Consider the following 26,663-nt stretch of genomic DNA (forward strand, 5'->3'; position numbering starts at 1 on the left):
CGGTGAGATAAAAATATAAAACCTGGGCTGATGTGACACACAGCATCTGTGTCCCACATCACTGGCTCTTCCCTGCCACGCCAGGGTCATCAAGTGCAAATTGACAAATCCACACAGCTCCTTCCCACGGTGATGGGACAGCAGGAACATGGGTGGGAACCCAGAACATTTTCTCCAACATTCTTTCGCCTCCTGCGCCCACGGCACCAGCTCCAGAGCACAGCCTGTCCGAGTCTCACTGCCACTGCAAAGCAGGTGCACATTCCCACGTGTGGCTCCCTTACTCTCTCTTCCAGGGGACAGATATTGGCACTCGATTAGCCACCTGCAGCCAGAGACCTCCTACGACATTAAGATGCAGTGCTTTAACGAAGGAGGCGAGAGCGAGTTTAGCAATGTGATGATCTGTGAAACCAAAGGTGGGTCGAGTCCCTGGGTTCTCTGCCTTCCTCTCAAACTTTTCAGCAGCCAGGGACAACATCAATGTTCCACGTGCCTTGCTGGGTATCTCTACCTCAGGAAGACTCCTTATTTTACAAGGACCCCTAAACTTTTTCCTTTTAACCCTTCATCTGTCTGTGCCTCATATTAAGTACGAATGGCTGGCTACAAGGAACCTGGGAACTAACTCCTAGAGGAACTCATGGAATGGAACCCATTCTTAGGTTGGGAACTTTCTATAAACACCTTATTACTGTAACATTTGATGCTTACATTCATTGTTTTACTTAATTTGACTACAACCCCGTGAGACAGGAAGGAAAACCGTATGCTCATCCGACATCGTGCAGCCAGTTAGCAGTAGGGCGCGCTGTGGGCCAAGTTCGTCTGACGACAAGCCCAGACTGTTCTGCATTAAAACATGGTAAACATATTCACATAATAACTTGTTAATATTTTCACATCAGCCAAGTGGATAGATATGATCTCCATTTTGCAATTGCTCAAGGCGTATAAAGTAGGCGTATTGCAGAGAACAAAAACAGGAGATCACCAAAGAATAGGAATAGAGACAAGAAAACAACCCCTCTTCCCGTCATCGGCCACACTCTTTCCCCAGCTCTGCACTGCTTCCCATCAGTGTTCAACAAACGGGAGCGCCTTCCTTGGGCTCTCCCTGCCCCCTTCTCCCACACACGGCGAAGTGAGGGGCCAGGTACATCCACAGCCAAAAATCCAGTATCAGGTGACCCCCAGAGTGCCCAGGGCGAAGAACAGAGACTTCCCAAGAGGTTCACACTGGTCTTCTGGAAGGACTGACTCTTCAGGGGCACCGAGGAAGAGGTGGCCTGGGGGACTGGGCACACTTGTGGGTAACTCCAGATGGCTCAAGTTTACGGCACCTGGAAGGAGACGAGAACAGAACGCTCAGAGAAGTTGGCGGGCACCGGGTCATCGCAGGCCCTGTGGGCTATGACAGGGAGGGTCACTGTTGGATTTGTTTGTTGAGAAGGGTCACTGGTGACTCTGCAGGCACGGCCTGAGGGGAGAGAACGGGGTGTGAAGTAAAGGCAAAGAGAGGGGACAGGTCTGGGTCTCCTTTCTGTGGAAGCGTGCACAGGGCCAGGGACTGACAGCATGTCGGGGCTGGGAGAGAGGGCAAGGAACTCAGAGTAAGCTTTAAGGTTTCTAGAATAAAGTAACACACAGGTAACATTGCCATTTATTGACATGGGGAAGGCTGGGAGAGAATCATATCCTACCAGAAAGGAACAAGGTGAAACCCCTTGGAGACTTACTGAGTCTGAGTCTCCTGAGACAGTGGAATGCAAGTGTCCCACGAGAGAAGCCACCCGTCTCCAGCCTGGGGGCAGGCTGTGGGTGTGGGGATGCAGCGGTCATCAGGCGGAAACCACGAGCAGAGATGAGGGTACCGAAAGTCTACTGAGAGGGACCAGGAAGACCTCTCAGCTCCCGAGGAGAAGCCAGAAAAGCAAGGGCGGGAAAAGAGAAATGTTAGAAGCGGCAGCAGAGAGGCCAGGGGTCGCCTGCAGTACCAGAAAGTCAAGGGGAAGATGGCAGCAAAGAGGAGTTAACACAGGCAGATGCACCTGGATAACAGCAACCCCCCTCCCACGAGGAGTCTGCCTCTTAACCTGTCACCTTTGAATTAGCGTTTCACAAGCACCATCTCTCCCAGGGAGTCCCGCCCCACACGCCTGTCTTCCAGCTGTGCGACTGGGGCTCATACCCCAGTCAGTATTTCACGTCTGTTAATCTGCCCAGGAAGAGCACATGCCTGGGTAAATCCTTCCATTCCCAGTTTTTTTGCTGGCTCCATGCACCTTTAAAATATTTTCTTCCTAAAGGTCACCAACTCTTCTTTCAGAAAATCCCCACAACATTTCTGGTGCTTGGCTCACAAATATCTCAGATTGTATTTTGAAATATAAGGTTCAATCCTCTCAGTAATACCAAATTTCATTTACCTAATAAAGGGTTTTGAGGCCCTGTCTTGTGAGTTTGACCCTATTTCCTACACCCATGGAATCAGGATATTTTTTATTTGTTGCTAAAGAAATGCCAAAGGCGTAGATGCTGATGTGAGTTGTGTTCACAATTGCAGCTCGGAAGTCCGGTCAGCCTGGTGGACTCCCACCCCCGACTCTGGCCCCACCTCAGCCGCCACCCCTGGAAACCATGGAGCGGCCAGTGGGCACGGGGGCCATGGTGGCACGCTCCAGCGACCTGCCCTACCTGATTGTCGGGGTCGTCCTGGGATCTGTCGTCCTCATCATCGTCGCCTTCATCCCCTTCTGCTTGTGGAGGGCCTGGTCTAAGCAAAGTGAGTGAGAGACGCTCCTCCACACCAAGTGGAAGGAGCCTGGGGGTGGGGGAGGCCCCCAGCCCTCCTGGACGGCCTCTCCCCAGGGCAGGATCAGAGGTTCCCTACTTCCCACTCACTGGACCTCAAGTTCCTGAGTCCCCCAGAGGGCTTGCAGAGAGTCAGAGAATACCCCAAGACTGGGCCCTTTCCTCCCAGCTCACGGGCCTTGACAGGTGGAGGAGCATGAAGATGTGAGAGTTTGTCCCCTCCACATCTCGGGCTCTCAGGACCTAGCTGGGTCCTGCTCCTTTTAGCATCTGAAGCTGCTGCTCTGACTGCACACTCATACTTACCTGCCTCTTTCCTCCAAACACTTTCGGCCTCTTATCCCGAGTTACCCTACCTGCTACCCACTAATTTCTGCTTCAGATGGCAACACACCTAGTCAACGTGCCTCGCCTAAATATTGCTCCTTCTGTTTGCTCACCAGCAACTTCCCGTAAACCCTTGTCACTGTATCTCCTCACACTTATTCCCACTAAAAAAGTAAATAAAGTTAGGATGTCAGGAAAAAATGGGTGACAGGAAGAATATTCTGAGGAAGAACATCCTCATCCCTAGGGGGGCGCCAACCCAACTCCCTGCCTACCTCATTTGACCCCGTGGTCAGGTGTTTTCTGAGATTCAGGTGGGACTTTCTCAGGCTGCCCAGGCCTCCTTGGCCTAAGCAGATATCTATCCTCCTGTCCTTCCAGAACACACAGCAGACCTGGGTTTTCCTCGAAGTGCACTTCTGCCCTCCTCCTGCCAATACACTATGGTACCACTGGGAGGGCCTCCAGGCCACCGAGCCGGCGGGCAGCCCTGCCTCAGTGGCGCCAATGGACAGGCCTGTGCCAACGGGGTACATGTGAACAGGGGCTTCCCTGCCACTGCCACGGGCTACCCTGGCACGAAACCGCTGCAGCCCTGCCCTGCGGAGCACCAGCAGGTAACGGGCCAGGTGTGGGGCCGGGCAGGCACGAGCCCCCGCGGAGGGAGGGTGGGGCTGCTGGCGAGGCTTTCTCTAGTCAGAAACAGCTCTTCTGGTTAAAGAATGAATGGGAAAGTTTCCTGGACCCTCTGACAGGACCTTTCCTTTATTGCTTCTTTCGAGCAGGAGGATGACACCAACGGCCTCCCAAGGCACACCATTCCTGGCAATGGATATGGATACGATGTCCACAGTCACCGGATTCCTAGGTAACCAGCCCCTCCCCATCCCTGCCTTCCACTCGCAAGTCCCAGAGTGCACTCGCTTCCTCTTCAGGCTCCCAACTTCCACGTCAGCCACTGAGAGGTGTGGACCGGCGCTTCACTCAGGGGACCCCACACCTGACAGCCTGCTCCACTGGGCTCTTGTCCAATGGGCAGTTGTTGCGTTTGCCCTTACAGTGCCCTTTCTGCTCTGGACTGTGGCTGGCCTCTCAGAATCCTCCCCTCACCTGGCAGGCCAGAGCAGCGTCATACTGCTGGCTTTGCCCAGAGGGCTCTGGACATCCAACTCCACATTCTCTAATACACTAGGGCTGGCACGGAACACGATGGAGACAGACTAGAACTACCCATGGAGATGGTGTGGCTGCTCAATGGGGAGCAGACCCTGCTGTCGGAGCTCTTCCCTTGTCCGGTGCTCTCAGACAGGGAAGCAGCCGGGCGGTGGGGACATGGGCCCCCCTGCCCACACTTCACCTCCCGTTTGGTCTCTTGCGTGCAGGGGAACCAAAGCTAAGCCAGAAGAGGTCTCTTTCTTATACACACTGCCTGACGACTCCACTCACCAGCTGCTCCAGACCCACCAGGACCACCACCACCTCCAGGAGCAGCCTGCTTCAGCCAGCCAGTCAGGGAGGAGGAGTGTACCCCAGAATTCTGCGCTGGAAGCAACGTGGGACCCTCTTTTTCACTCAGGTCTGTGCCAGGGGCAGGGCAGGAAATTGAACAGGCTGGAGATAACATGAGGTGTGCATCCCCAACGCAGGAGTGACTCGGAGGAAGGGGAGATAAGTCGGTGAAGGTGGTGCTTGGTAAGGAGGTATCCACAGCGTGTACCTGGGAGAGGCCCTCCTCCCCACCTGAAAGCGTAGTAGGATGTGCAGGGGCATACCAGTTGGGTCCTTCTCCAACATGGCAAGCTGTGTCCTCAAGAGCTAAGGAAAGGGACACTTTCCACGTTCAGAGAAAAGTCCTTTGGTCTGATTTCAAGGTCAGTCACAAATTCCTACTACCTCTCATCATAAGAAGAGGTATTCCCTAATCACTCCAAAAATGCCTTGCTTCATTGGGTCTTGTCTCTTAATTAAGAACTAAGGTTACATCAGTCATTAAGGAGCCAAGCTCTTGCAAAGTGTCATCGAAACCGTCTATGCTTCCGGAGCACATTTGTCCCCAAGGGGTTCAGTGCACATCACCCCATCCCACTGTCCTCCTTGTGCTAATATCTTGGGGATCAGTGTGGGTTCTCGGTTGGGTCAGGATGGTGCAGAGGCTTGGATGATGTTCCCACAGGCAGATCCTCAACCCCATGTCCGGGAGTTGAAATTCACCTCCTAGAGCCAGACCAGCATCACGGAAGCTGGACTACCTCACCTGGGGGGATGAACTGCGAGTGGGGCGATTGTGACCAGAAATCACATCAGATGGGTGGGCCAGCAGCCTAAATCTGGAAGGAGCAGGGCTTTCTTCCACATCTTATGGGCTAAGCCGACTTCCTGTGCCCCGGTATACAGGCCAGGTGCTTGAGAGTGTCTGTGGCCCCACCACTGACAGGTGTGGGTGGCCGCACATGCCTGTGAGAGACCTTACAAGGTGCGGAGGTGGCCTCGTCGGGCTGCAGGTGCCACTCTCTCCTTCAGGATCAATGCAGCCAGCTCCCTGGCATGGAGACGGACCCAGCACCAAGATGGACCCAGCACCTCTGGGCCTTGTTTCTCGGTCTGGATTTTAATGTTTCCCATTTTCCTCTTCCCTCAGGGCCCCCGTGCTGCTTGGGCCTTGTACCGGTTGAAGAGGTGGACAGTCCTGAATCTTGCCAAATGGGTGGAGGAGAGTGGTGTCCCCAGCACCCCACAGGGACCTACACAGGACAGGAGCTTGGGAGACAGCTCTCCCCGAGCCCCCCAGTGCACGTGACTTTTGAAACACCACCCCCCACAATTTAGGCCGAAGGCAATATTCCAGAAAGACTATTATTGTTTTTTAAGAGAGACAGAGAAAATTGGTATTTATTTTTCTATAATAACCATATTTATATATTTATGCACTTGTAAATAAATGTATATGTTTCTATAATTCTGGAAAGACATAGGGAATCCTCCCCGCGGAGGTGTAAGGGGTAAAACAAAGAAGCCGCGGCATCACCGGAGTCAGCCAGGAACGAGGAGCACAGACTGGCCAGGACCCAGACTGAGGCGGCGGAAGGGAAGACGCCCAGGCACCCCGTTCGTGCCGACCGTGGAGCAAAGCGAAGGCCGTGGTGTCAGAGCTGGAGACACCTGTGAAGACGGCCAGGTCCCGTGCTGCAGGAACCGTTTCAGAAGATGCCCGTGAGAACAGACTCAGACGTGTACAATACTATAAGCATTAACAAACCTTCCAGAATCAATAATCTGTGGCAACATAGCTCTGTAAAAACAAACACTGTAACATCTAAATAAATGTTTAGTCTTCCCTGTAACTTCCAGCTTAGTCATGTGTGAGTCAGCATTCCCCTTAGACCTTAGGAGTCAGACTTGGAGCATCTGAAGAAAATATCCACTTGTGATGTCTGCAGATCCAGAGATGAGATCTGGAAAAGGTAGCAGATGTTACTAATGTTTTGTCTTTGTGAATACTGAATGTCAGTTGTGCTTCTCTTAATGTGGAAGTCATTCGTCACTGTCCAGCCCAAGAGGGAGATGGTGTGTGGCAAGCAATGGGGGCCAGACCCTCAGGTCTCCTGCTGACTGGACCGAAGTTCAAACTGTTCATATGAAAGGAATGAAACTAATCATTTCTTTATAGGGTGTGTGTGTGTGTGTGTGTGTTGAAGGCCATGTGTTTTCTCCATTTAGTTAGGTGTTACGCTACACGTGAACATGTGGTGCCTGATAAAATTCACTTCGTTCTGAAGATACACCAGCATTGCCAAAAGAGTTGACTCCCTGGTGGTTTAAAGTCAACACTTACTGCGTACTGCCAACACAGTACCATCCTTTATACCTGGAACTAGATAGATGCTGAAGCTTGCAATGTATCCCTCAATTTCAGTAAAGTTGTGTTAGCCATGAAATGCCACTTGAGAGGCCATGCCAGAGCCTGGCTTCTCAAGTCTCTGGTTTGATAAACAAGATTCTAGGAAGGCCCCAGCCTTGGTGGTCTAGGACAAGTGCCCCCTCTGCTGGCCAGAAGAAATAGTGCCAGCTGGTGGATTGTTAAATTCTTTTTCTATCCAAAGCTAAATTGGAAAAACTCAAGACGTAACATAATATTCAGAAAAGCCGTATGTGAAAAATATTTTAAGAAATAAAATGAAGGGCTATAAGTAACATGCAAATGATAAGAAAGGAGCAGTGGATCAGGTATGAGAAGTAAGATGTGACTTCAGACACACCTGGCTGAGGGCGGTGGCTTCCAGGAGAGGGACAGAGCTATTCCTCTCAGTTTTCATTTAGCTAATGCCGGCAGCCCTCCGGTCTGGGCTGTACCTCCGTTCTGGCCCACCACCTCTAAATAACAGCAAAGATGTGACCCGGCTAATGCTCTTTATGGCAGTTTTTCTTGCCAATGGGAAATTTAGATAACCAAAAAACAAACCCACAAATTTTCTCAAATGGGGTGTATTAAACATGCAGTTTGAGATACAGCCTTCTGGGACCGCACATTCACTCCGGTTGGTTCCAAACAAATCTAAAGTGTCTCAATTCAACAACAGACGCGGGGCACCGCGTGACCAGATTGGGTTTTAGACTTTTAGATAAGTTAGTTCACTTTAAAAGAACAGGATTGTTGCGGGAGACAAAACAACTTCTGTTGAATTTTATGTCAGGAATTTGGATGGATTTGAGGGGGAAATGCACACATCAAAGGCCCAGGATTTCATCAGTCCGCTGGGGGAGGCTGAATAGGTGGGAGGATTAGGGCGTCTTTCTTCCGCAGAAGCGCAATCTCTCTCTTTAAGGCCAAAATCCTTTCTGCCTGGAGTTGGATCAACTCAGTGACCTTCTCTCTCGCCACGATATCTGCTTTCCGAGGGCCCTGGAAGGCATTGCCCTGTCGAAAGAAAACACCCCCTGCTTTAAGCACCATTTGGGTTGTGAAAATTTCTCTGTCCTTGTATCGGTTAGGGGTGCTTGCCTTACAGTCCATTTAAACAGCCGTTGCTCCCCAGTCTAAAAGGCCTGCATTCTTCCACTGAATCCCACCTTTAGAAATGTGCCCCTTGGGCTAACAAACAACTCTTAAAATGCAAATACCTTTTATTTTTAGAGATAAGGTTTTTTTTTTCATTTTATTTATTTATTTTTAGAGAGGGAAGGGAGGGAGATAGAGAGAGAGAAACATCAATGTGTGGTTGCTGGGGGTTATGGCCTGCAACCCGGGCATGTACCCTGGCTGGGAATTGAACCTGGGACACTTTGGTTCCCAGCCCGCACTCAATCCACTGAGCTACGACAGCCAAGGCGCAAATACCTTTTAGATGAGTAACTCGTTAAGCTAGCTACCACTCATACCTTAGAGGGCTCATCACTGGAATCATGAAAGGCAAGTTACCCCCTTCTTTCTATACAGTCCATAGTCATACTTGTTTTCCAAAAAGGAAAAACTTATTGGGAAATTTCCTTCTCTGATTTCTCCCTTGTCCAGCCCGCTCCTGCTCATGCTTCCGACATCACTTTCAGGGAGGCCTTCTGTGCCCTGTGGACAAGGCTGGAATTGTTTGCTCTGTGTTCTATCACGGAGCCATCCTGTGTCATTGTAATCATCCAACTGAACCATTTGAGACTTATGACATTTGACCACTTTTTAACTTAAATGAAGTGGCAACTTGTTATGGCTCAACCTAAATGTTTGGTATCTTTCTTGTGATATTCCGTGCCTCTCAGAGAGAAGGCCCAGTGCTCCTGGGCCTCACCGCAGGGCCAGCACTCGGCCTAGAGCCTGTCGGCCTCAGCAGATGCTCCATATCCGCTGCATGCTCGCTGAAGGAAGGGGTGAACCACGTAGGCCATCTCTGCTCTCTGCCAGGTGCTTTACCTATGCTGACTCATTTAATCCTCACAGCAGCTCCGTGAGCTAGATGGTGTTCTTCCAGTTTAAAGCTACAGAGACTGAGACTGAGAGATGCATGACCTGGCCCAAGTGACTATGCTATTAAGGACTGGAAGCAGGTTACGGATGCCGAAAGTCCGTGTTGTGCCCGTTACCCTCACTTCCTATGGCAGAACTAAATAGTAAGAAGCAGTCTAAAAACAGGTTTGTTAAATGCCAGCACTTAATATTCATGTGAATATTAAGCTGCTGTACAGAAGCCCACCAGTTCGACAAAGACTCTGAAGAGAAGAAGCACACCTGCTGGTTCTGTAGCGTGTTCAACCGAGAATCGAGCTTCTTCTTTTCAATACACAAGTCGTTCATCTGGTGGAGCTTCCTGGTGTGCTCTTCCGTCTTCATCATCAGTTCCCATCGCACCTGGGCAATCTTTTCCTACCGGGCAGGAAGATGCAAAAACAGATTAAATAAATGAGAGGAGATAGAGAAATATTTAGATTTGATCAAAACTACCAGGAAATTGAAATGACAGGCATATAGAAATATATAGTCAGAAGTCAGTCAGTATGAAGATACAACCAGAGGCAACTGCTTCGGGTCTGGTGTGACTAGAGACAAGACAAGAAGAGTGTAAGTATGATCAAGGATAACAGTAGGCGAAGATAAGGTAGACATCGACATCACTCCATCACTGAGGAATGAAGTTAGTGTGCAGACTGGGCGTTAATAGGGACCGGTCCCATTGACACAAACACTTATGAGCATCGGTAATTTACTTCTTCACAGCACAGTGGCAAATCTTGGGTGAAAAATGATGAGACAAGATAGCACTAGGAACCTCCCCACCTTCCCTATCTACTGATGAAATAAGACTGGCAACCGGAGAAGTCGTAATGAATTGCAGGCTTATCAAATTTCTGTAAAAGCACCTGTGTTTGAATCAGGCTATAACTAGGCACTGCCTCGTCTTACAGCTCCCCAAGCAATGTAGGCATTAAATTCTTCTAAGACCTTACCAGCTGAATAGTCCACATTTTGCTATAAAATTTATTATTCAGAAATGTGCTGTAATTTCCAGATTATAACAGCATGTAAACGCTATATAGAATAATACAGTTCAGATCCTCAGAGTACAGCAGTTCCATTTCTAACCCTATTAGAGCTCTGAGACCTCAACATGAAATCTCTCTGTAATCTTTCATGCCATTTCACCATCATATTGACATGCATCCCTGACCCCAAGCCCCACTGCTGATGCTTTCAATCCAAGATAGACTAGTCCCTCCAACTAAGTGAATGGTAAGGAGGCTGAGATAGGCTTAAGATCAGATCACAGTGGAGGGGTGGGCTGAAGAGTGCGCTCACAGACCCAGACCCATCTCCAGGTGTACAGATGCTTTGCAGGAACCACACACAGTTCACCAGGATTTCTTGCCTCCACTTAGTGGGTCACGTGCCCTCTCATCCATACCTCCCACTTCTTCATTTCCTTTGCGTTCAATAGCTCCTTGCGAACTTTTTTGATCTTGAGTTCTTCAAGTGTTACATTCACAGAAAGTGTCTGAAGAGCTGCTAGGTCTATCACACGGCCAAACTTGCTCATCATTAGTTCACGGACTGTTCCTTCCATTTCTAAAAGAAGATAGCCACTATCAGATTGTTCAAGGGCTCCATTGTTGTTGAACAAGCAACACCAATAACAAGGACCCTCTAAGGAAGGGCTTTTGTAAGAAGGTGGGAAAAGATTTTATGTACCAGTTGGTTTTTCCTCTCTAACTTTTCAGCTGCTACTTTCTTCACTTAAAATGCCCATTTCTGTATTATCTTTTCACCTACTTCAAAACCTTGTGACAAACAGACTCATCTTTCCCACCTGGCTCACACATCCTCATCTGTCCCTCCTCAGACTGTGAATGGGCTCCAACCAGATTATAAACACTTCCATTTCAAATTATTTTCTTATTCATCTCTAGAGCATCAGCGTTAAGAATAGCACAGGCATTTGATAAAAGTTTTCATCTTATTCCAAGTAAAATTTTAAGTCATTGTGGTGTCTCTCACCCTACCAAGTCCTGCCGTGTTACCTCTACTACTCCTTTCTTGTACTCTTCATTTTTGCTCGTATGCGCTGGACTCATTTTCTCATTTCAAATATTCTGGGATCACCCCCATCTCAGTTCCCACTGTCTGGAATGCTGTTTCCCAAGCAGCCCCACAGCTCTCTCTGCCCAGCCCATGTCTGAAAGCACATTGTGAGAACTGTGAAAGACTCATTTCCAATACACCCAATTCTGAACGTGGAACTAACAGCAGGGCCTTGTTCTCTGACCAGGAAGAGCCACATCTTACCAGGTATGTCACCTTTCCAGGGGGCCCTTTCTATCCTCCTACAGACCTCAGCCTGGCTTTCCTAGTCCTTTTCAATGATGGTTTTTAACAATTATCTCCAACTATCAAGTAACATTTTACTTTTGTTTATCGTGAGAATGCTGGAACACCTGGACAAAATTCCATTTGTGGGATCTGAGCACCTCAAGAAAATGTAATCTTGTGACAAGAGTTTCTCAGTCACAGAATATCTTCAGGTGAAGTCTGAAGGCCCTACAGTATAACATGATACAATTGTTATAGAGAAAAAATTCTATTCAGGTATCATTATTATGGTTGAATTGTCACAGTATAAATGACTAGGCTACCATTTTGCAAAAACCAGGAAGGGGGTAATTTATTTCTGTTCTGCGTGGGTAGCGTAGTCTGTGTGAGGCAGTCATTGACTTGTGTAATGCAGTGGCTGTGACAATCAGTGATGCAAATAAAACAGTGAAATTATTTGCACATATGTGGCAAATAAGAGGCTGAAATAGCCTATGGCTGTCTCTGCCTTTCTTGGAAGGAATCTTCACTTCCTTCCAGCCACCCCATTTAAGGGGCTAGCCTGTCTCATGGCAGTGTAGCAGGATGTGTGCTCGGGTCCATGCCGCACCAGCAGTGGAGCCAGCCTAATGCCCTTCTCCAGACTCCATTACACCTGCTGGTTTCTCTTGGGGACATCGAGGCTCCTGGAACCCTCAGCAGCCACCTTCCCCATGGCTGTGAGCTGTGCCCTCCTTGGAATGGAGTGAACTTACGCCTTCCCAGGCCCATGTTCTAGACTCTCCTCTTCTTCCCCATTGGGTCTAGGGACAGAGTAGGGCAACCGTCAAGGTAAGTAGTGTTTTTCATCACTGTTCAGCCATTTCTCTCTGATCTACAGGAAAGGAACTCACCCTCAGTTTCACACTCAGAATTAGGAAATCAGTCTTTAACCAGGTTCATGGACTGCTTTCACAAAATGGGCTGGAGGGGAGAGAAGAACTCAAAGTCACTGAGTAAAACCCCCACCACATGGAAGTATTTTTTTTTTATTAACTAACACTCCAAAAATGTGATACTTCGCTTCATTTTCTTCACACATTTTCCCAAACTGAGTTTAATCAAATTGAAACAAGCTTCCTCATTTTCATACTAGTTTATTTCTTGGTTTGATGAATAGTACTTCCAAATATAATCAACACTCACAGGCTATAGAAGCCAAAGGAATGTGAAATACGTGAGAAACATTGGAACCTCAAGGCTTACACCTGAGAAAACTCTGTTTCAACTAAGTGTTATACAAACATGGAGCACTAACATGGTTTCTTATTTTTTATCTCTTTTAAAATAATCCAGCCATCCATGACGGCAGAACCATCAGCACTCTGTGGAAACTGGCCTCTACAAATCCAAGCCATTTAGATGGCTTGACCGTTATAGTCTTCCCATTATTTTACTTTTTCAAGTTTTACTTTAAAAATTATTTAATTGTGGCAAAATACACATAGCAAGAGATGATTAAAATGATACATTTTGTGCCCACAGGAGAGCGTAGAGGGAATTTCAGGGGACAGTGGGAAGGGTTCACAGGAACAAACTTAAAGGACACATGGTCATAAACTAAGGGGAGGGTGGTAATGGGAGGGAAGTGGGGAGGGTGGGAGGGGGGACTGGATTGGGAGTAAAAAGGAGAAAACTGTATTTGAACAATGATTAAAATTTTAAAAAATTAAAATAAAAAAATGATACATTTTAAAGTTTATAATTCTGTGGCATTAAGGTAGATGCTACAGTACTGGTAATGTTATTTTTATTAAAGTTGGAATACTTCATCACTTACACATATTCCATATGTCAAATATTGTAAAAATATTTTAAAAGATAATCTTTTAAAACATCCTGTACTATCTACCTCAATTCCAGATTAATTAAAAAGGCAAATGTGAAGAATACCACTAAAAGAGGACACCGTACAAAAATATCTTTATGACCTTAAAATAGAAATGGATTTCTTAACACACACACATACAATGTACAAACCATAAATACAAAGATTGATAAAATGAACTATATTAAGACTCGAAATGTCTGTAACCCCCAAAGATACACTAAACAATGTAAAAGGCCAGCCACAAACTAGAAGAGATTTGAGGTGCATTTAACAGACACAGAAAGAATAAAGAAAGAACTCCCTAAAATTAATAAGAGAACAAAAAAACAGATGTAAACAAATGGATAAAGGATAGGAAAGGCAAGTTAGAGAAAAGGAAAGACAAAGAGATATATGTAAAGTTGTTAAATGTCACTAGAACCAAGAAAATGGGAATAAAAGCTCAGTGAAATACAATTTAACATCCACCAGGTTGGCAAAAATACTTAAGTCTGATAGTATCAGGCATTGATGAGAATATGAAGCCTGGGCAATTCTCATTCACTACCCGGGGGATGCAAAAATGGCACGACCACTTTAGAGGGCAATGCAGCAACACCCAGGAGAGCTGAACATGTACACACACCCCTATTACACAGAAACCCCCTCCTGGAGTCACCTTCTCAGACACTCACACAGGGAGATGTGTACAAGACAGTTCACCCATAACAATGTCTGTAATCACGAAGAGTTAGAACTACCCTAAATATCAATAGGCAACAGAAGAACTCTTTTATAGTCCTACAATGGAATATTGTTATAGCACAGCAATTTTCAACCTTTTACACCTCATGGCACACACAAACTAATTGCTAAAATTCTGCAGCACACCAAAAAATATATTTTTTGCTGATCTGACAAAAAAAATAGCACAATTTTGATTCATTCACACTTGATGGCTCTTCTTGTGTTGGCTGTTGTCATTGTTTTATCTGACACTCTAAGAGAAGAGACGGCAGTGCCCCTGACTACACAGTCAGGAACTGTTTCAAAAATTCTTGTAGCACATCGATTGAAAAATCACTGTAATAGCACTTAAAATGAATAATTATCACAGCAATATGGATAACTCTAAAGAACTAGTTTAATAAAGTGAACTATACAATTAAATGAATAGTACAGCATTCCAGTTAAAAGTAGTTTCACAGGCTGTGTGTGGACACATACACATATATGCAAACTTACCCAATGCCTGGTCCTGGGGAAGGATATAGCAGAATGGTATCAGGAAAATAAAGGACTTCAATTGAATCTTCAGTGTTTTATTTCTTAAGCTTGGTAGTGGTACATCGGTTATTATATTACTGTATATTTCATTATACACAAAACCTTTTATAATTCAGAGAAATCATTTCTATGATAAAAGATTCATCCCTTTAAAATAGGACAGTGATCACTTAATGGCATCAGGAGAGACAGTAAGTAGGAATATGAGAAAGTGTTCTTGTTTCCTCTTGATTCTTTGATTACTTACTGTTTTCAAAGTTGGAGACAGTCATTTAAGAGTTCCCTCTTATCAATAAATATGACTTATCAGTAAATATCAATAAACATTACTAGATAAGCCATGGGCTTAGTTACTCACTGTTTATAGTTTTTGCCATCTCTCTCTTTTCTCGAATGAGCTGTTTCCGTCTCTCCCGCCATTCTTTGTTAAGCTTTTGCTGCTTGGTATTCTCCTCCTGGAGCTGTACAATTCGTTCTTGTAGCCGCCCCAATGAGTGGTTAGAAAAGACCAAAGTCCCAGAAAGATCACCAGGTATTTCCCCAAATACCACATACTCTATCTAACAAAACAAAACAAAAATCAAAGATCAAACTAAATGTAAAGTCACAGAAAACACAAGGAAAGCACTTCCTTCTGTTCCTCATTTAGGTCACTGTCTTTGGGCTTGTATTTTTCTCAACATGAAGTCTGTGAAAGCAGGAGGCTGCCTCTGGGTGGTAATGTTACAGAACAACAAGGGGGGCATGGGATGATATACTATTACTGAAAGGAACCCCCCAGGTTCCTTATGTCCACCACCAGAGGAAAGACATCTCTTAATGCCAGAGATTCGTGAAAAGGAAAGGAAATGTTTATTTAATGCTATACAAACTTAAAGTAGTGACCTAATGTCTTCATCAAAATCCCAAAGTCCCTTAAGATACCCACAAACACACACAGTCCTTCATGCCCCCTTTGCCCAGTCTGGGGTACCGTATCTCAGGAAAAAAAAATTGAAGTCCATGGCTCAGGCAGCCCCCAGTTCTTCCCAGTAATCCATCTCAGCTGGCAGGCCTCCCTCGGTTCCCAGTACCATCAGCTGTGTCACTGGGATCTCTGCTAAAGCTGGGTGGTGGTTCCCCCTACTAAAGCTGCGTGGTTCTCCCATGCAAATGGCTGCTGCATCTGGGTTTAAATCCCTGCACCAATCTTTCTCTGCAGCCCCATTTCCGACTTCTCCTATAATCAGTTACACCTGCCAGCACTCATATCCTTCCAGCTTTTCTGGGCTGCCATTGTGAGTCTGGGCAGGCGTGGCCCCATGTCATGGAGCCAATCTTCTCCAAGCTCCCACGCAGTCGCAGTCACTGTAACCTGCCCCCCAGTTATGTCTTGGTGGGGAAGTTACTTCCATCCCCCTGATTCAGAGCATGGCCACAGCTATTTAACATATCTATGCAATCAGTTAAAGGTTATAGATGTGTTAAATGGCCACACCAGAGGTTAGCTGCAAAGCTGTTGCTATGCAAAACAGCTCTCAATGGCCTGCTCCATTTGTCCCTTCCCCCAGCTCATATCTGTGGGGGAAGGGCGGGGACATCCTAATATTTCCTGAACACCTTGAGTTCTGGACCCCATTTCAAATCCCTATTTGGGGTTCCCCTCTTGACTGCACCCTGTTACAGTAAGACAGCTTCTACCCCCCTGGGGACAGCAAGTCTTCACACACAGATCATGGCTGAATCTACAGCACAACAATGGAACAAAAGTCTCAGATTTCAGGGTTGGCTTATTGAGAAAACTGGCACATACAGCTAACCCAGTTTGGGTCAGGTTACACAAGGCAAATTAAATCTGAGACATTGCTGAAGGCAAAAATGACAACTGAAACTGTCTTACTTAGGGCACATCATTTGTAGGGTCACCTGGAGTCAGAGCCAACTCAGCAGCACATCACACAGATGCACAATATACATAAGGCTGATCTTGGGTTATCCTAAAATACAGCGTTCTCTCTTCACCTAACAAAATATAGTACAATGGGCCTTTTCTCTCACTGTTATATATCTCTGCATTTTAATATATTTCAGGTGAAATGTGCAAATGAACATAAAAGGGAAAAAAGAATATTTCCTTTTGTCTTGACTTCTCTCCTTAATGAGTGGAGATTAAGTGAAGATAATTCTTGCATCATTAGTTCACATCTATTTAAATATGGTATGAAAAGAGATGTATGTGCAAGATCCAAGATTTCAACCGCCAAGCCATCTCATTCCTAAGTTACAGGCTCCTCATCTTCCAGACCTGAAATGATTCAACTTCCAAAGTTGAGTAACAGGCTACAGAGAAATACACATGCTTGATGTTACTCTTTTACAACAATCTGAGAATGAATAAGAAAAGTTGGGGTGTCGTTCCTACAGTTAGAATTCTCAACAAAAGACTACTCTTCTCCCCACTAGTGACCCATGAATCATTCTCTGGAAAGGCCTGAGTGTGGTGGTTCTGCTCAGACAGGGTAGGGCAGCCTCCCTAGACCCCTCACCTGGTGGAGCTTGAGTGGAATCACAACCAGCAGTTCATTCAGCCGCTGCTGCTTCTCTCGTTGATAAGCCTCCAGGGCCTCCTCTGCTGCATTCAGGTTAGTTGCCACAATTTTGACCTGTGGGAAGCCCCATAAGTGAAAGGTTGACAAGATTCAGCAAACACATACCAAGGTGGGAAATGAGGGCATCTTAGGGGGAGTAAAAGAATGAGCAGGAACTGCTTTGTTGGGCTGTGATGAAATGGATGATCCCAGTTTGCAGCCCAGAAGTGTATATTATTTTCATCCTGCAAAGTCATGATCTACACTTTTTCAGCCACTCCTATGGCCCCAGAGTTGTAAGGTTTGGTGCATGTGAGCCCAGAAGACATGCCCACATCTCCCTTCTATTTGCTGCATGAAAAGTTTCTCTCAGCATGGACTGCCTTTGTCAGAATGGTTTGAATCTTGTTTAATCATAATGGACTCAATAAATTAAAGGAAGCTGACTTTAAAATAATGAAACTACTCATTACAGTATTTCTGTAGCATATTCTTCATCTTCTAAAACACTTGGAAGTTTTCCAAATCATTTCCTATTTGAAAGAGGAGAAGCAATCTACCAAGAGTATTTCTGAATATTAATCAAGTGCTGCTGCTCTAGAAAAAGTGCCTAAGAGGGAAAATGAGCAGATGAGACAAATATTAACCAATGTAATTACACCCAAACTTTAGCATATACCCCAGAGAGTAAACAAAGAAAGGAAATATCAGAGTTTCTATTTACCTTTATCTTATTCTTTTTGATTTTTGTTTTTGTAAATATTTTCTAATATACAAAACACAGATGACCCTAGGATGATGTGGGGGGCTAGAGGTGCCAACCTCTGCACAGTTGAAAATCCACTTATAACCTAAGTCGGCCTTCCACCTCCATGGGTTCCCAGCCATGGACTGAAGACACTGTTTTCAATCAGTGGTTTGGTTGAACCTACAGGTGCAAAACCTGGGGATGCAGAATTGACTGCAAAAGAAACCTGCATTATAAGTGGACCTGCTCAGTTCAAACCTGTGTTGTTTAAGAGTCAACTGTGTATTACTACAATAGTTCATAAATACAATTTATAAATAAATATATTGTGTGGGTACATGTGTCACAAAATTTTTTTAATGTATCGAAGTATGTAATCAAAAACATCCGGGAACCAGTGATTTAGATATGGAAAAGCCAATGGCCCACAGCATGATTGTTCTTGAAGAAAAATAAACTGAATGAAATATTTGAAATGTTTCTTCTCGTTGGAGAAGTCCTAAATCCTGCCACTGCTATGAAATGGCAACGTTATAGCTGGGAGAACACACAGCATGTTGGGAGAGGATAAACAGACCCCAAAAAGGGAAAGCACCCTACTTTTTTGGACAATGTGTCGTATTCCTTTTTGAGGTTATCAAGAATTTTCTTTTCTTCAACTAAGGCCTCCTCAATGTCCAGCCTTTTCTCTCGAAGTTGAAGTGCCAGTTCAAAAAGATTCACATCACAATCTGAAAAGACAGTCAAAATTTTTTTAATAAACACCATTCATTATGGAATATAGTGATACTGTAAGTGTGGACTTTGGAGCTTCAGAATTATTATTTTTTTAATATATTTTATTGATTATGCTATTATAGTTGTCCCATTCCCCCCTTCTTTCCCCTCCCCCCTGTACCCCCCTCCCACCCACATTTCCCCCTTTAGTTCATGTCCATGTGTCATACTTATGAGTTCTTTAGTTTCTACATTTCCCGTACTATTCTTGCCCTCCCCCTATCTATTTTCAACCTACATTCTATGCTACTTATGCTCTATACCTTTTCCCCCTCTCTCCTCCTCCCACCCTCCTGCTGCTAACCCTCCATGTGCCCTCCATTTCTGTGGTTCTGTTCCTGTTCTAATTGTTTACTTAGTTTCTTTTGGTTTTGCTTTAGGTGTGGTTGTTAATATTTGTGAGTTTGCTGTCCTTTTACTATACATGTCTTTTCTTTATCTTCTTTTCTTAGATAAGTCCCTTTAGCATTTCATAAAATAAGGGCTTGGTGATGATGAACTCTTTTAACTTGACCTTATCTGAGAAGCACTTTATCTGCCCTTCCATTCTAAATGAGAGCTTTGCTGGATAGAGCAATCTGGGATGTAGGTCCTTGTCTTTCATGACTTGGAATATTTCTTTCCAGCCCCTTCTTGCCTGTAAGGTCTCTTTGGAGAAATCGGCTGACAGTCTGATGGGAACTCCTTTGTAGGTTACTGTGCCCTTATCTCTTGCTGCTTCTAGGATTCTCTCCTTTGTTTTTACCTTGGCTAATGTAATTATGATGTGCCTTGGTGTGTTTCTTCTTGGGTCCAACTTCTTTGGGGCTCTCTGAGCTTCTTGGATTTCTTGGAAGACTGTTCCCTTTGCCAGATTGGGGAAGTTCTCCTTTATTATTTGTTCAAATACGTGCTCAATCTGTTGCTTTTCCCCTTCCGATTCTGGTACCCCTATAATTTGGATGTTGGAACGTTTAAAGGTGTCCTGGATGCTCTTAAGCTTTTCCTCGATTTTTTGAATTCTTATTTCATCATGCTTTCCTGCTTGGTTGATTCTATCTTCCTTCTGGTCCACTGTACTGTTTTGAGACTCAGATTCCTTCCTTTCACTATTGGCTCTCCTCCACGTATCTTCCTGCATCTCTTTTATGGTAACCTGCATCCTTTCATCAAAATTGTGCCCAAAATCAACCAATTCCGTGAGCTTTCTGATCACCAGTATTTTGAACTGCGCATCTGATAGATTGGCTATTTCTTAGTCACTCAAAAGGATGAGTCCTGGGGGACTGATCTGCTCTGTTGAAAACATATTTTTCCCCTGTCTCTCCTTTTTTTTTTTTTCCCAGTCTGGTTGCCCTTGTTACGGTGGCGGGTAGAGCCTTAGGTGTTCACTGGGGCTGGGCACCCCTGTCGCTAGATTGTGACATTATATGTGGGGGTGGGGCAGGAGTGGGAGCAGGGATGGGAGAAAACAATGGCGATAGTTCCATTCTCCTGGACTCAGACCCTTCTCTGGGCTCCCGGGCTGTGAGTTCTGCCCTGGTCCACAATCGCTACCCCTCTGGGTCTGCCAGCCACAGTTTGCGTACTCAGGCATCACCGCTGCGTTCTTGCGCCCCGGATGGCTGTCGAGCCGATTTCGCGCCAAACTTTCCCCAACCTCCGCACGCCGCCGACCGGAGCCAGCCCCGCGTCTGCCCGGCTCATCTTCTACCAGTCTGGATGAACGCGTCTACTTCAACTTCTTGGCTGCCCGACTTCCATTTAGATAAATCCTCTGCCAGATCTGGGCGTTATTCTGACTGTAAATTATTGTTGTTCTAATCTTGGTTGTGCGAGGAGGTACGGTGCGTCCACCTATTCCTCCATCTTGCCGGAAGTCCCCAGAGCTTCAGAATTATTAACATCCACTTGTGGATCTACTCTAGCAAGGTTTCATTACACTTAGGGCTCCATTGTTCCAAGTAAAAATTATTAATCATGATAGTAACTATGATACTAGTATTGATCTTCTGAGTTGTACTCTGAGCCAGGCTTTGTGCTAGGCCCTTCATGTACTTTATTTCATTTAGGCTCATAGGTCCTACAAAGTAGAAACTATTGTTTTCATTTCGTAGGTGAAGGACCCTGAGCATCAGAGAGGTCACACAGCTGACATGTAGAATAGGACTCAAGTACAGTATCTCCACATTAGCTTCTACCTTTATCCACCAAGTATTGATAAATAGACAAAGAATGTAAAAATATAACAAAGTACTACAATGGAATTTAGAAACCTTAGTTCTAGCCCTAGTTCTACCACTAAACTAGCTATGAGATTGTTCAAGCCATTGAATCCTAGTATAAAATGAGTTATCCTACAAGATTTTTTAGCTCTCTTCTACTCATAAATATTATGATTTTAAAAGACTCTTATTTTTTAAAATCAGAACAATATTTAAAACTCATTTGCAATGAAACTTTAAAATTTGATGAATAATTTTTAGGAAATGACAAGAAAAATAAACTTCAGACTAAAAAGAAATTTTTTTTCCTACTGAGTCATTTATCTATTGTAACTGTAAGAATATTAGTCAGGATACTTCTGACTGGTTTCACTGGTGAAAATAGTGAATTTTGCAAAGCACCTCCAGAAAACTGGTACAAACTGCCCTCACACAACAGATTTGAAACAGGAAAATGTGGATGAGTTTGTTGAGGAGGGAGACCTTTGTAAAAAAATGTATATATTTATAACAATCTTTTTTGACTTTATAAAATGAAACTTGCTGCATTGATGATGCTCATCAACTATAGATTGTCTGCAGGTAATTTAACTTGTCATTCATACATGGCTGCCTAAAGAAATAGAAAACCAATTATCCGCAGAGCCTCCAAAAGAATACATCAAACTATACTTCACATATCATAAATCACCCTTTCCTTAAATGTTGTTATAAGGTAATTGAGAAGACAAAAAAAAGGGGGACATTCTTGGTATGGTCCACTTCACACTTCATAGAGAACACACAGTTTTATCCAACTCACTCGTTGGGCAGAAAGTATCATCAAACACATCATCTTCAGATCCAGACTCATCTTCACCACTCTCCAAGCTGGATTCTTCCTCACTTGATTCATCACTCTCTTCATCTTCATCTAAGGAGAGAGTAAAACATTGTTAATAAGCGAAGGTTCCCATGTTAAGCTTAATCCCAGATTTTTAACAAAGTATTTTTTGATGAGTTAGTCACTAGGAAAATAACAAAGAAAAATCAGAAAATTACTCGATATTCTCAAAAGAGTTTAAAATGGGTAAAGGCAAAGAGACCACAAACTAAGCTTAAAAGCCTGCAGGGAATTGTGCAATTCCCTGCAGTCCATCGAGGCAGAGAGGGTAGAGAACATGTTGCCGAACTGCTTGCACCGTGACTCACCCAACACACATTTGGTTATAGAGGTCTACAACTCTATATCACACTATCCTGGAAGTAGCGAAGGTTTTCACAACTAGTATGAACTGAAGTGATGCTATTTATAATTTGTATTTAACCTGCTTAGTGTGGATGTTCATGGGTTGCTATAGAGGTATTGAGGTGTTTGATTTGGAGATCCTGCAGCAAACCCTGCTCGGGTGAGTTGACAAAGACTCTTTCCTCTGACCAAACTTGAGCCAGACCCCTCTGAGTCTTCTTTCTGACTAGATTTTGACCTTGGTCACTGTCCTTGGCCCACTTAGTTCAGTTTTATGAAAAATCCTGCTAGGCTGGTTTAGTAAAAGTCCTCACCCTTGATGTCTGATCAAATTCCTTATTCCCTGTCCACAGTATCTTATCACTTTGGCCAGCATTCAGCCAAAATCCTGTTAGGTCAGTTTAACAAAGAATTACTTCTGAGTAACTTTTCATCCACTGCCCCCAACCCTGCTCCTTGGCTACACCTGTCCCCTTGCCCTTGTTGCATTGAGAGCTGAGCTGATTTCTCCTCCTTTTTACAAAATCCCATTGTAGTAGTTCCTCCTAAATAAAGTGCACCTTGCTGTTCTTTACCAAGTGTTCTTAGTAATTCAACAAGTGTTATGAATGATTTCTTTAACAATATCATAGATAATATCTTTTTTTAAACAAAGAGGTTTTTTTAAGATTTTATTTATTTATTTTAGAGAGGGAAGGGAGGGAGAGAGAGAGAGTGGGAGAGAGAAACATCAATGTGCAGTTGCTGGGGGTCATGGCCTGCAACCCAGGCATGTACCCTGACTGGGGATAATATCTTTTATAAAATATAAAAAATTTTAGCACAAAAATACATCTGCTCCCAAGAGTTTTTGATAAAGGATTGCAGACTTTCCCCACCAAATTCTTTTTTCTTTTAAAACATCTTGAGGACCTCTATGAACCATAAATCACTAATTAGAAATTTGTATTTTATAAAACATCAAATTAAAGAGGTAGACTTCATACTCTGTAGACAATTTCTTAAATATAATATCTCTCTTAAAATTACTTTAAGTGATCTGCACTAATTTATGAAATAAAGCATCAAAATGTGAAATTAGACCTTAAAGTTTTTTGAAGAGGATGAAATAGATCATTTTTCCCTATATCTCCCACTAAATATAGCTAAGAACTCTGGACAGTACATGTAAAACAAACACAAGACAACTCTGAAAAGCGGAAAGAAGGTAGACCAGCTATGCACCTCAGAACCCAAAAAACAATACTGTGATGAGTTCCTTGGGTCTTCTTTTTGCCTCACATCTCAGACCTGGAGATGAGTAACTGGGCGACTTGGAAACATCAACAGGTGCAGATGCAGGAAGGCCCAATAAGAGCTTGCTCCCTCTAGCCAAATCTCTCTTGCTAAGCTCTCTCTCTCTTTTCCTGGAAAGAGGCAGCTTAGCAAGACTTTTAGACAATACCCCACCTGAATACCACCAAGAAAAACTGTGGTCCCACTCCCACCCTCATCAGCAAAGGCCAAGCAAGGAACCTAGACAGCCACCCTTGCAAAGCTATAATGAGGCACAGCAACATTCCTACCAGGATGGTGTCAGAGAAGGCCAAGCAGGAAAGAGGCATTTTTATTCCTGAGGGCTGGTAATCAGCCTTCTTTCCCACATTAAGATGTTTGTACAGATCCTGTGGGCAGCCTGGACTTCCACTCTCACCTAGCAGCAACAAGGTTCTCTTTACACTCCACAGAGGTGGTGTCAGAAAAGGCCTGGTGGAGAATCAGGACTGTCACCATTGCTCGAGGTACCAAGGCCATCCCCAACATGTTGTCAATAGAGATTACAAGGAGGAGCTGGAACTCACATCTCTCTGTAGTAACAGAGAGATCCCCTTCCCTTGGGTCACAGTGAAGGCCGAATACCTCCACCTAGCAAAAAGGAGCATGCACCCACCCCTTTCTCTGGAGGAGCGGGGTGAGAGAAAGCCATGCAAAACAAGTTTTAATGAGGTACAGAGTCTCATATCATACTAAGAAAGTTTCCAGGTTTTAGTACCAGGTTAATACTAGCTTCAGAATGTGAATTAGGAAGTTTTCTCTCCTCTTTGATTTTCTGGATAATACTGTGTAGAATAGTGGTAATTCTTCTTTTAGTGTTTGGTAGTGTGCTCCAGTAAAACTATTTAGACCAGTGAGTTTTTTCAGGGGAGTTTTGAAATGAAAAATTCAATGTTCTTAATAGTTATGAAATCATCATTTCATATCAAATGAGTCATGGCAGTATTTTTTGTGGAATTGTTCTATTTCATCCAAGTTGCCAAATATAAATATAGATTTCTTTATTTTTCCTTTCATTTCTTTCAGTTTTTGCTTCACATATTTTACAATTCTATTGTTTTATGCATACACATTAAAGATTGCTTTGTCTCTTTGGTAGATTGACACTTTTATCATCATACAATGTTTTTCTGTGTCCAGTAATTTTTTTCTCTGAAATCTACTCTATCTGATATTAACTCAGCCATTCCTGCTTTGATTTGATTAATGTTTGCATGACATATCTTTTCCTTCCTTTTGTTTTCAAGTTGACTATATACACACACACACATCATCTGACATGGCAGTGAAGAAAAAGTGATACTTTACCTTTAGAGACCTGACTGGTTTATATCCTCTCCTCTTCAAAGCCCACAATGCCTCTGCATTGTCTATGTTGTGGTGAACATAGATGATTTCTCTATTTCCCCACTTTATGCTAATAAAAAATATTATCATATAAAAGAAAGAAATACAAACCGACATCTCCTTCAACTTCTTTTTTCTTCACCCGCTTTATCCTCTTCTTTAAGACCTTCATGAGGAAGTTCGCAAATTTATTGTTTTCTCCTAGGGCGGCCTGGAAACCAGCATAGAGTGCCTTTTCCTGGTCCTGGAGCCTGGTAATTTCATTCTTTTTCTCTTCCATCTCTTTAAGACTTTCACTTATTTTCCACTAAATGAAAAATAAGAACAAATGAAAATTTTTTTGCCCACCTCGTATGACTACTAAAATGAAAAGATACATCATATCTTAGTGAAGCTGAAATACCTAAAAACTAATCTCTATCAGTATGTAATATCTATTTAACAGAATCTTTCTTCCTTTAAAACAAAGAGATGGTATAATTCACTCCTTTAAATTTAACATATATACAAATAGAGAAACCATTTCCTGTGATATTTATATTACACATTACTCTGACACTAGCTATCGCACTTAAGAAACCCACTAGCTTCTTTTCCAGTTACATTCATAAGGATAGCATAGAATCAAAACTCAGCTTCTCATGGTAGGTAACAACAAGAACATAAACTTTTGAAATCCACAGATAAACTAAATATAAGGCTCACTTTTGAAAATTGTATTCTAATGTACCTTACAAAATGTTATATCAGATTCACTAAAAAATGTGACTCATTTCTCTCTGACTAAGGATACCAAGACCGGAGAGCAAGCTGAATAATAGGGAGAAGAAGAAAGGACAGAAGGTGAGAGAGAGATGAGGACTAGACAAGAGGAGAAATTAAGTTAAGAAGAAAGAAAAGAAGACTTAAGTTCCTTCCATAACAGAGGGTGCAGCCAGCTAGCATCCTCCTGCCCATTCATACTTGCATGTCTTGTTGCTCTTTGTCTAATGAATTAACACTGTTTTGAAGTATGTTCTCCTGTTTTTCAAAATTCTTGAGAAGCAGCATTTCTTGAAATAATGTGACATGGTGCAGGTCAGATAGTTTCATCTGAGTATCTAGTTTCAGTTTCTGATGTCTCAAGAGATGGAGTTCTGCATCAAAAGTGACAATCAGTTCTTTGATCTGAGGTAGAAAAAGATTTCAGGATATATTAGAACAGGTAACCTGTTTTTTCAGCTATTTAACAATACTAACTTGTTTGGGTGAAAAATTTTCTCATTATGTCCTTATTATGGTTGGAGAATTATGTGGGTGTGTGTGGTTGTGTCTAATCATATAATCATTCACCAATCACCTTACATTTACATAAATTTATTTCTTTATTAAGTGGTAAAAATTTTGTAACCCTAGTTCGTCCAGCTCTTTCTCTACCATTGAAAAAAGCCATTGATCAAGAATGCCCTTCTTGTTGTACTGAATGGTTGAGGTCAGAGACTATGAGCTCTTTGTGGGCAGTATTTATATTTGCCTCCATTATATCCCCACAGTATTTCTACATGGCTTTTGCATACAGTAAACACTAAATAAGTATTTCCTTTTAACTTATTTTGAAAAATTTGAAACCCAAGGACAGTAAATATTTTCAAGTAAATATAATCATGGACCCACAAGAAATCCATTCAATCTTATTTCAGAAATGAAGAAATTGAGGCTGAGATCAAAGCTAATGTGCCACACAGCTGGGATAAGAACCTAAGTACCCCAAGTCCTGATCTAGACCTTACTCATCTGATGTCTTAATGATCTTAAATCTTCGGTTTTGCTCTGATTTTGGCACAGCTTCTCCCCCACCCTATCCCAAAGGAGACGAGATTGAGAGAGAGCCCCAAGGGCTGATTCTCCTGAGGAAACTAGTACAACAGGAGGAAG

General features: G+C 43.7%; 2 protein-coding genes across 9 annotated transcripts in view; one reads left to right on the forward strand and one right to left on the reverse strand.

Annotated features, from left to right (window-relative positions):
- Positions 1-6,485, forward strand: part of BOC (BOC cell adhesion associated, oncogene regulated) — a 73,400-nt gene extending 66,915 nt beyond the window's left edge. For 3 of the 8 annotated variants that reach the window (XM_036018095.1, XM_036018096.1, XM_036018099.1), the window contains exons 14-19: positions 297-419; positions 2,567-2,785; positions 3,523-3,758; positions 3,924-4,009; positions 4,524-4,717; positions 5,780-6,485. In XM_036018095.1, coding sequence (XP_035873988.1) covers positions 297-419; positions 2,567-2,785; positions 3,523-3,758; positions 3,924-4,009; positions 4,524-4,717; positions 5,780-5,967 — 1,046 coding nt within the window. In that variant the 3' untranslated portion in view covers positions 5,968-6,485. The remainder of the gene's footprint in view (positions 1-296; positions 420-2,566; positions 2,786-3,522; positions 3,759-3,923; positions 4,010-4,523; positions 4,718-5,779) is intronic. The other 5 variants (XM_036018098.1, XM_036018097.1, XM_036018100.1 and 2 more) reach the window with 3 other exon arrangements.
- A 1,129-nt stretch (positions 6,486-7,614) lies between these two features.
- Positions 7,615-26,663, reverse strand: part of CFAP44 (cilia and flagella associated protein 44) — a 120,335-nt gene continuing 101,286 nt past the window's right edge. Inside the window, exons 27-35 of the mRNA XM_028505023.2 lie at positions 25,713-25,916; positions 24,861-25,056; positions 21,663-21,773; positions 18,480-18,610; positions 17,090-17,206; positions 14,923-15,124; positions 10,527-10,687; positions 9,356-9,490; positions 7,615-8,056 (exon numbers count right to left, since the gene is read on the reverse strand). Coding sequence (XP_028360824.1) covers positions 7,886-8,056; positions 9,356-9,490; positions 10,527-10,687; positions 14,923-15,124; positions 17,090-17,206; positions 18,480-18,610; positions 21,663-21,773; positions 24,861-25,056; positions 25,713-25,916 — 1,428 coding nt within the window. The 3' untranslated portion in view covers positions 7,615-7,885. The remainder of the gene's footprint in view (positions 8,057-9,355; positions 9,491-10,526; positions 10,688-14,922; positions 15,125-17,089; positions 17,207-18,479; positions 18,611-21,662; positions 21,774-24,860; positions 25,057-25,712; positions 25,917-26,663) is intronic.

Source organism: Phyllostomus discolor, chromosome 2 (genome assembly GCF_004126475.2).
Source record: "Phyllostomus discolor isolate MPI-MPIP mPhyDis1 chromosome 2, mPhyDis1.pri.v3, whole genome shotgun sequence".
Lineage (NCBI taxonomy): Eukaryota > Metazoa > Chordata > Mammalia > Chiroptera > Phyllostomidae > Phyllostomus > Phyllostomus discolor.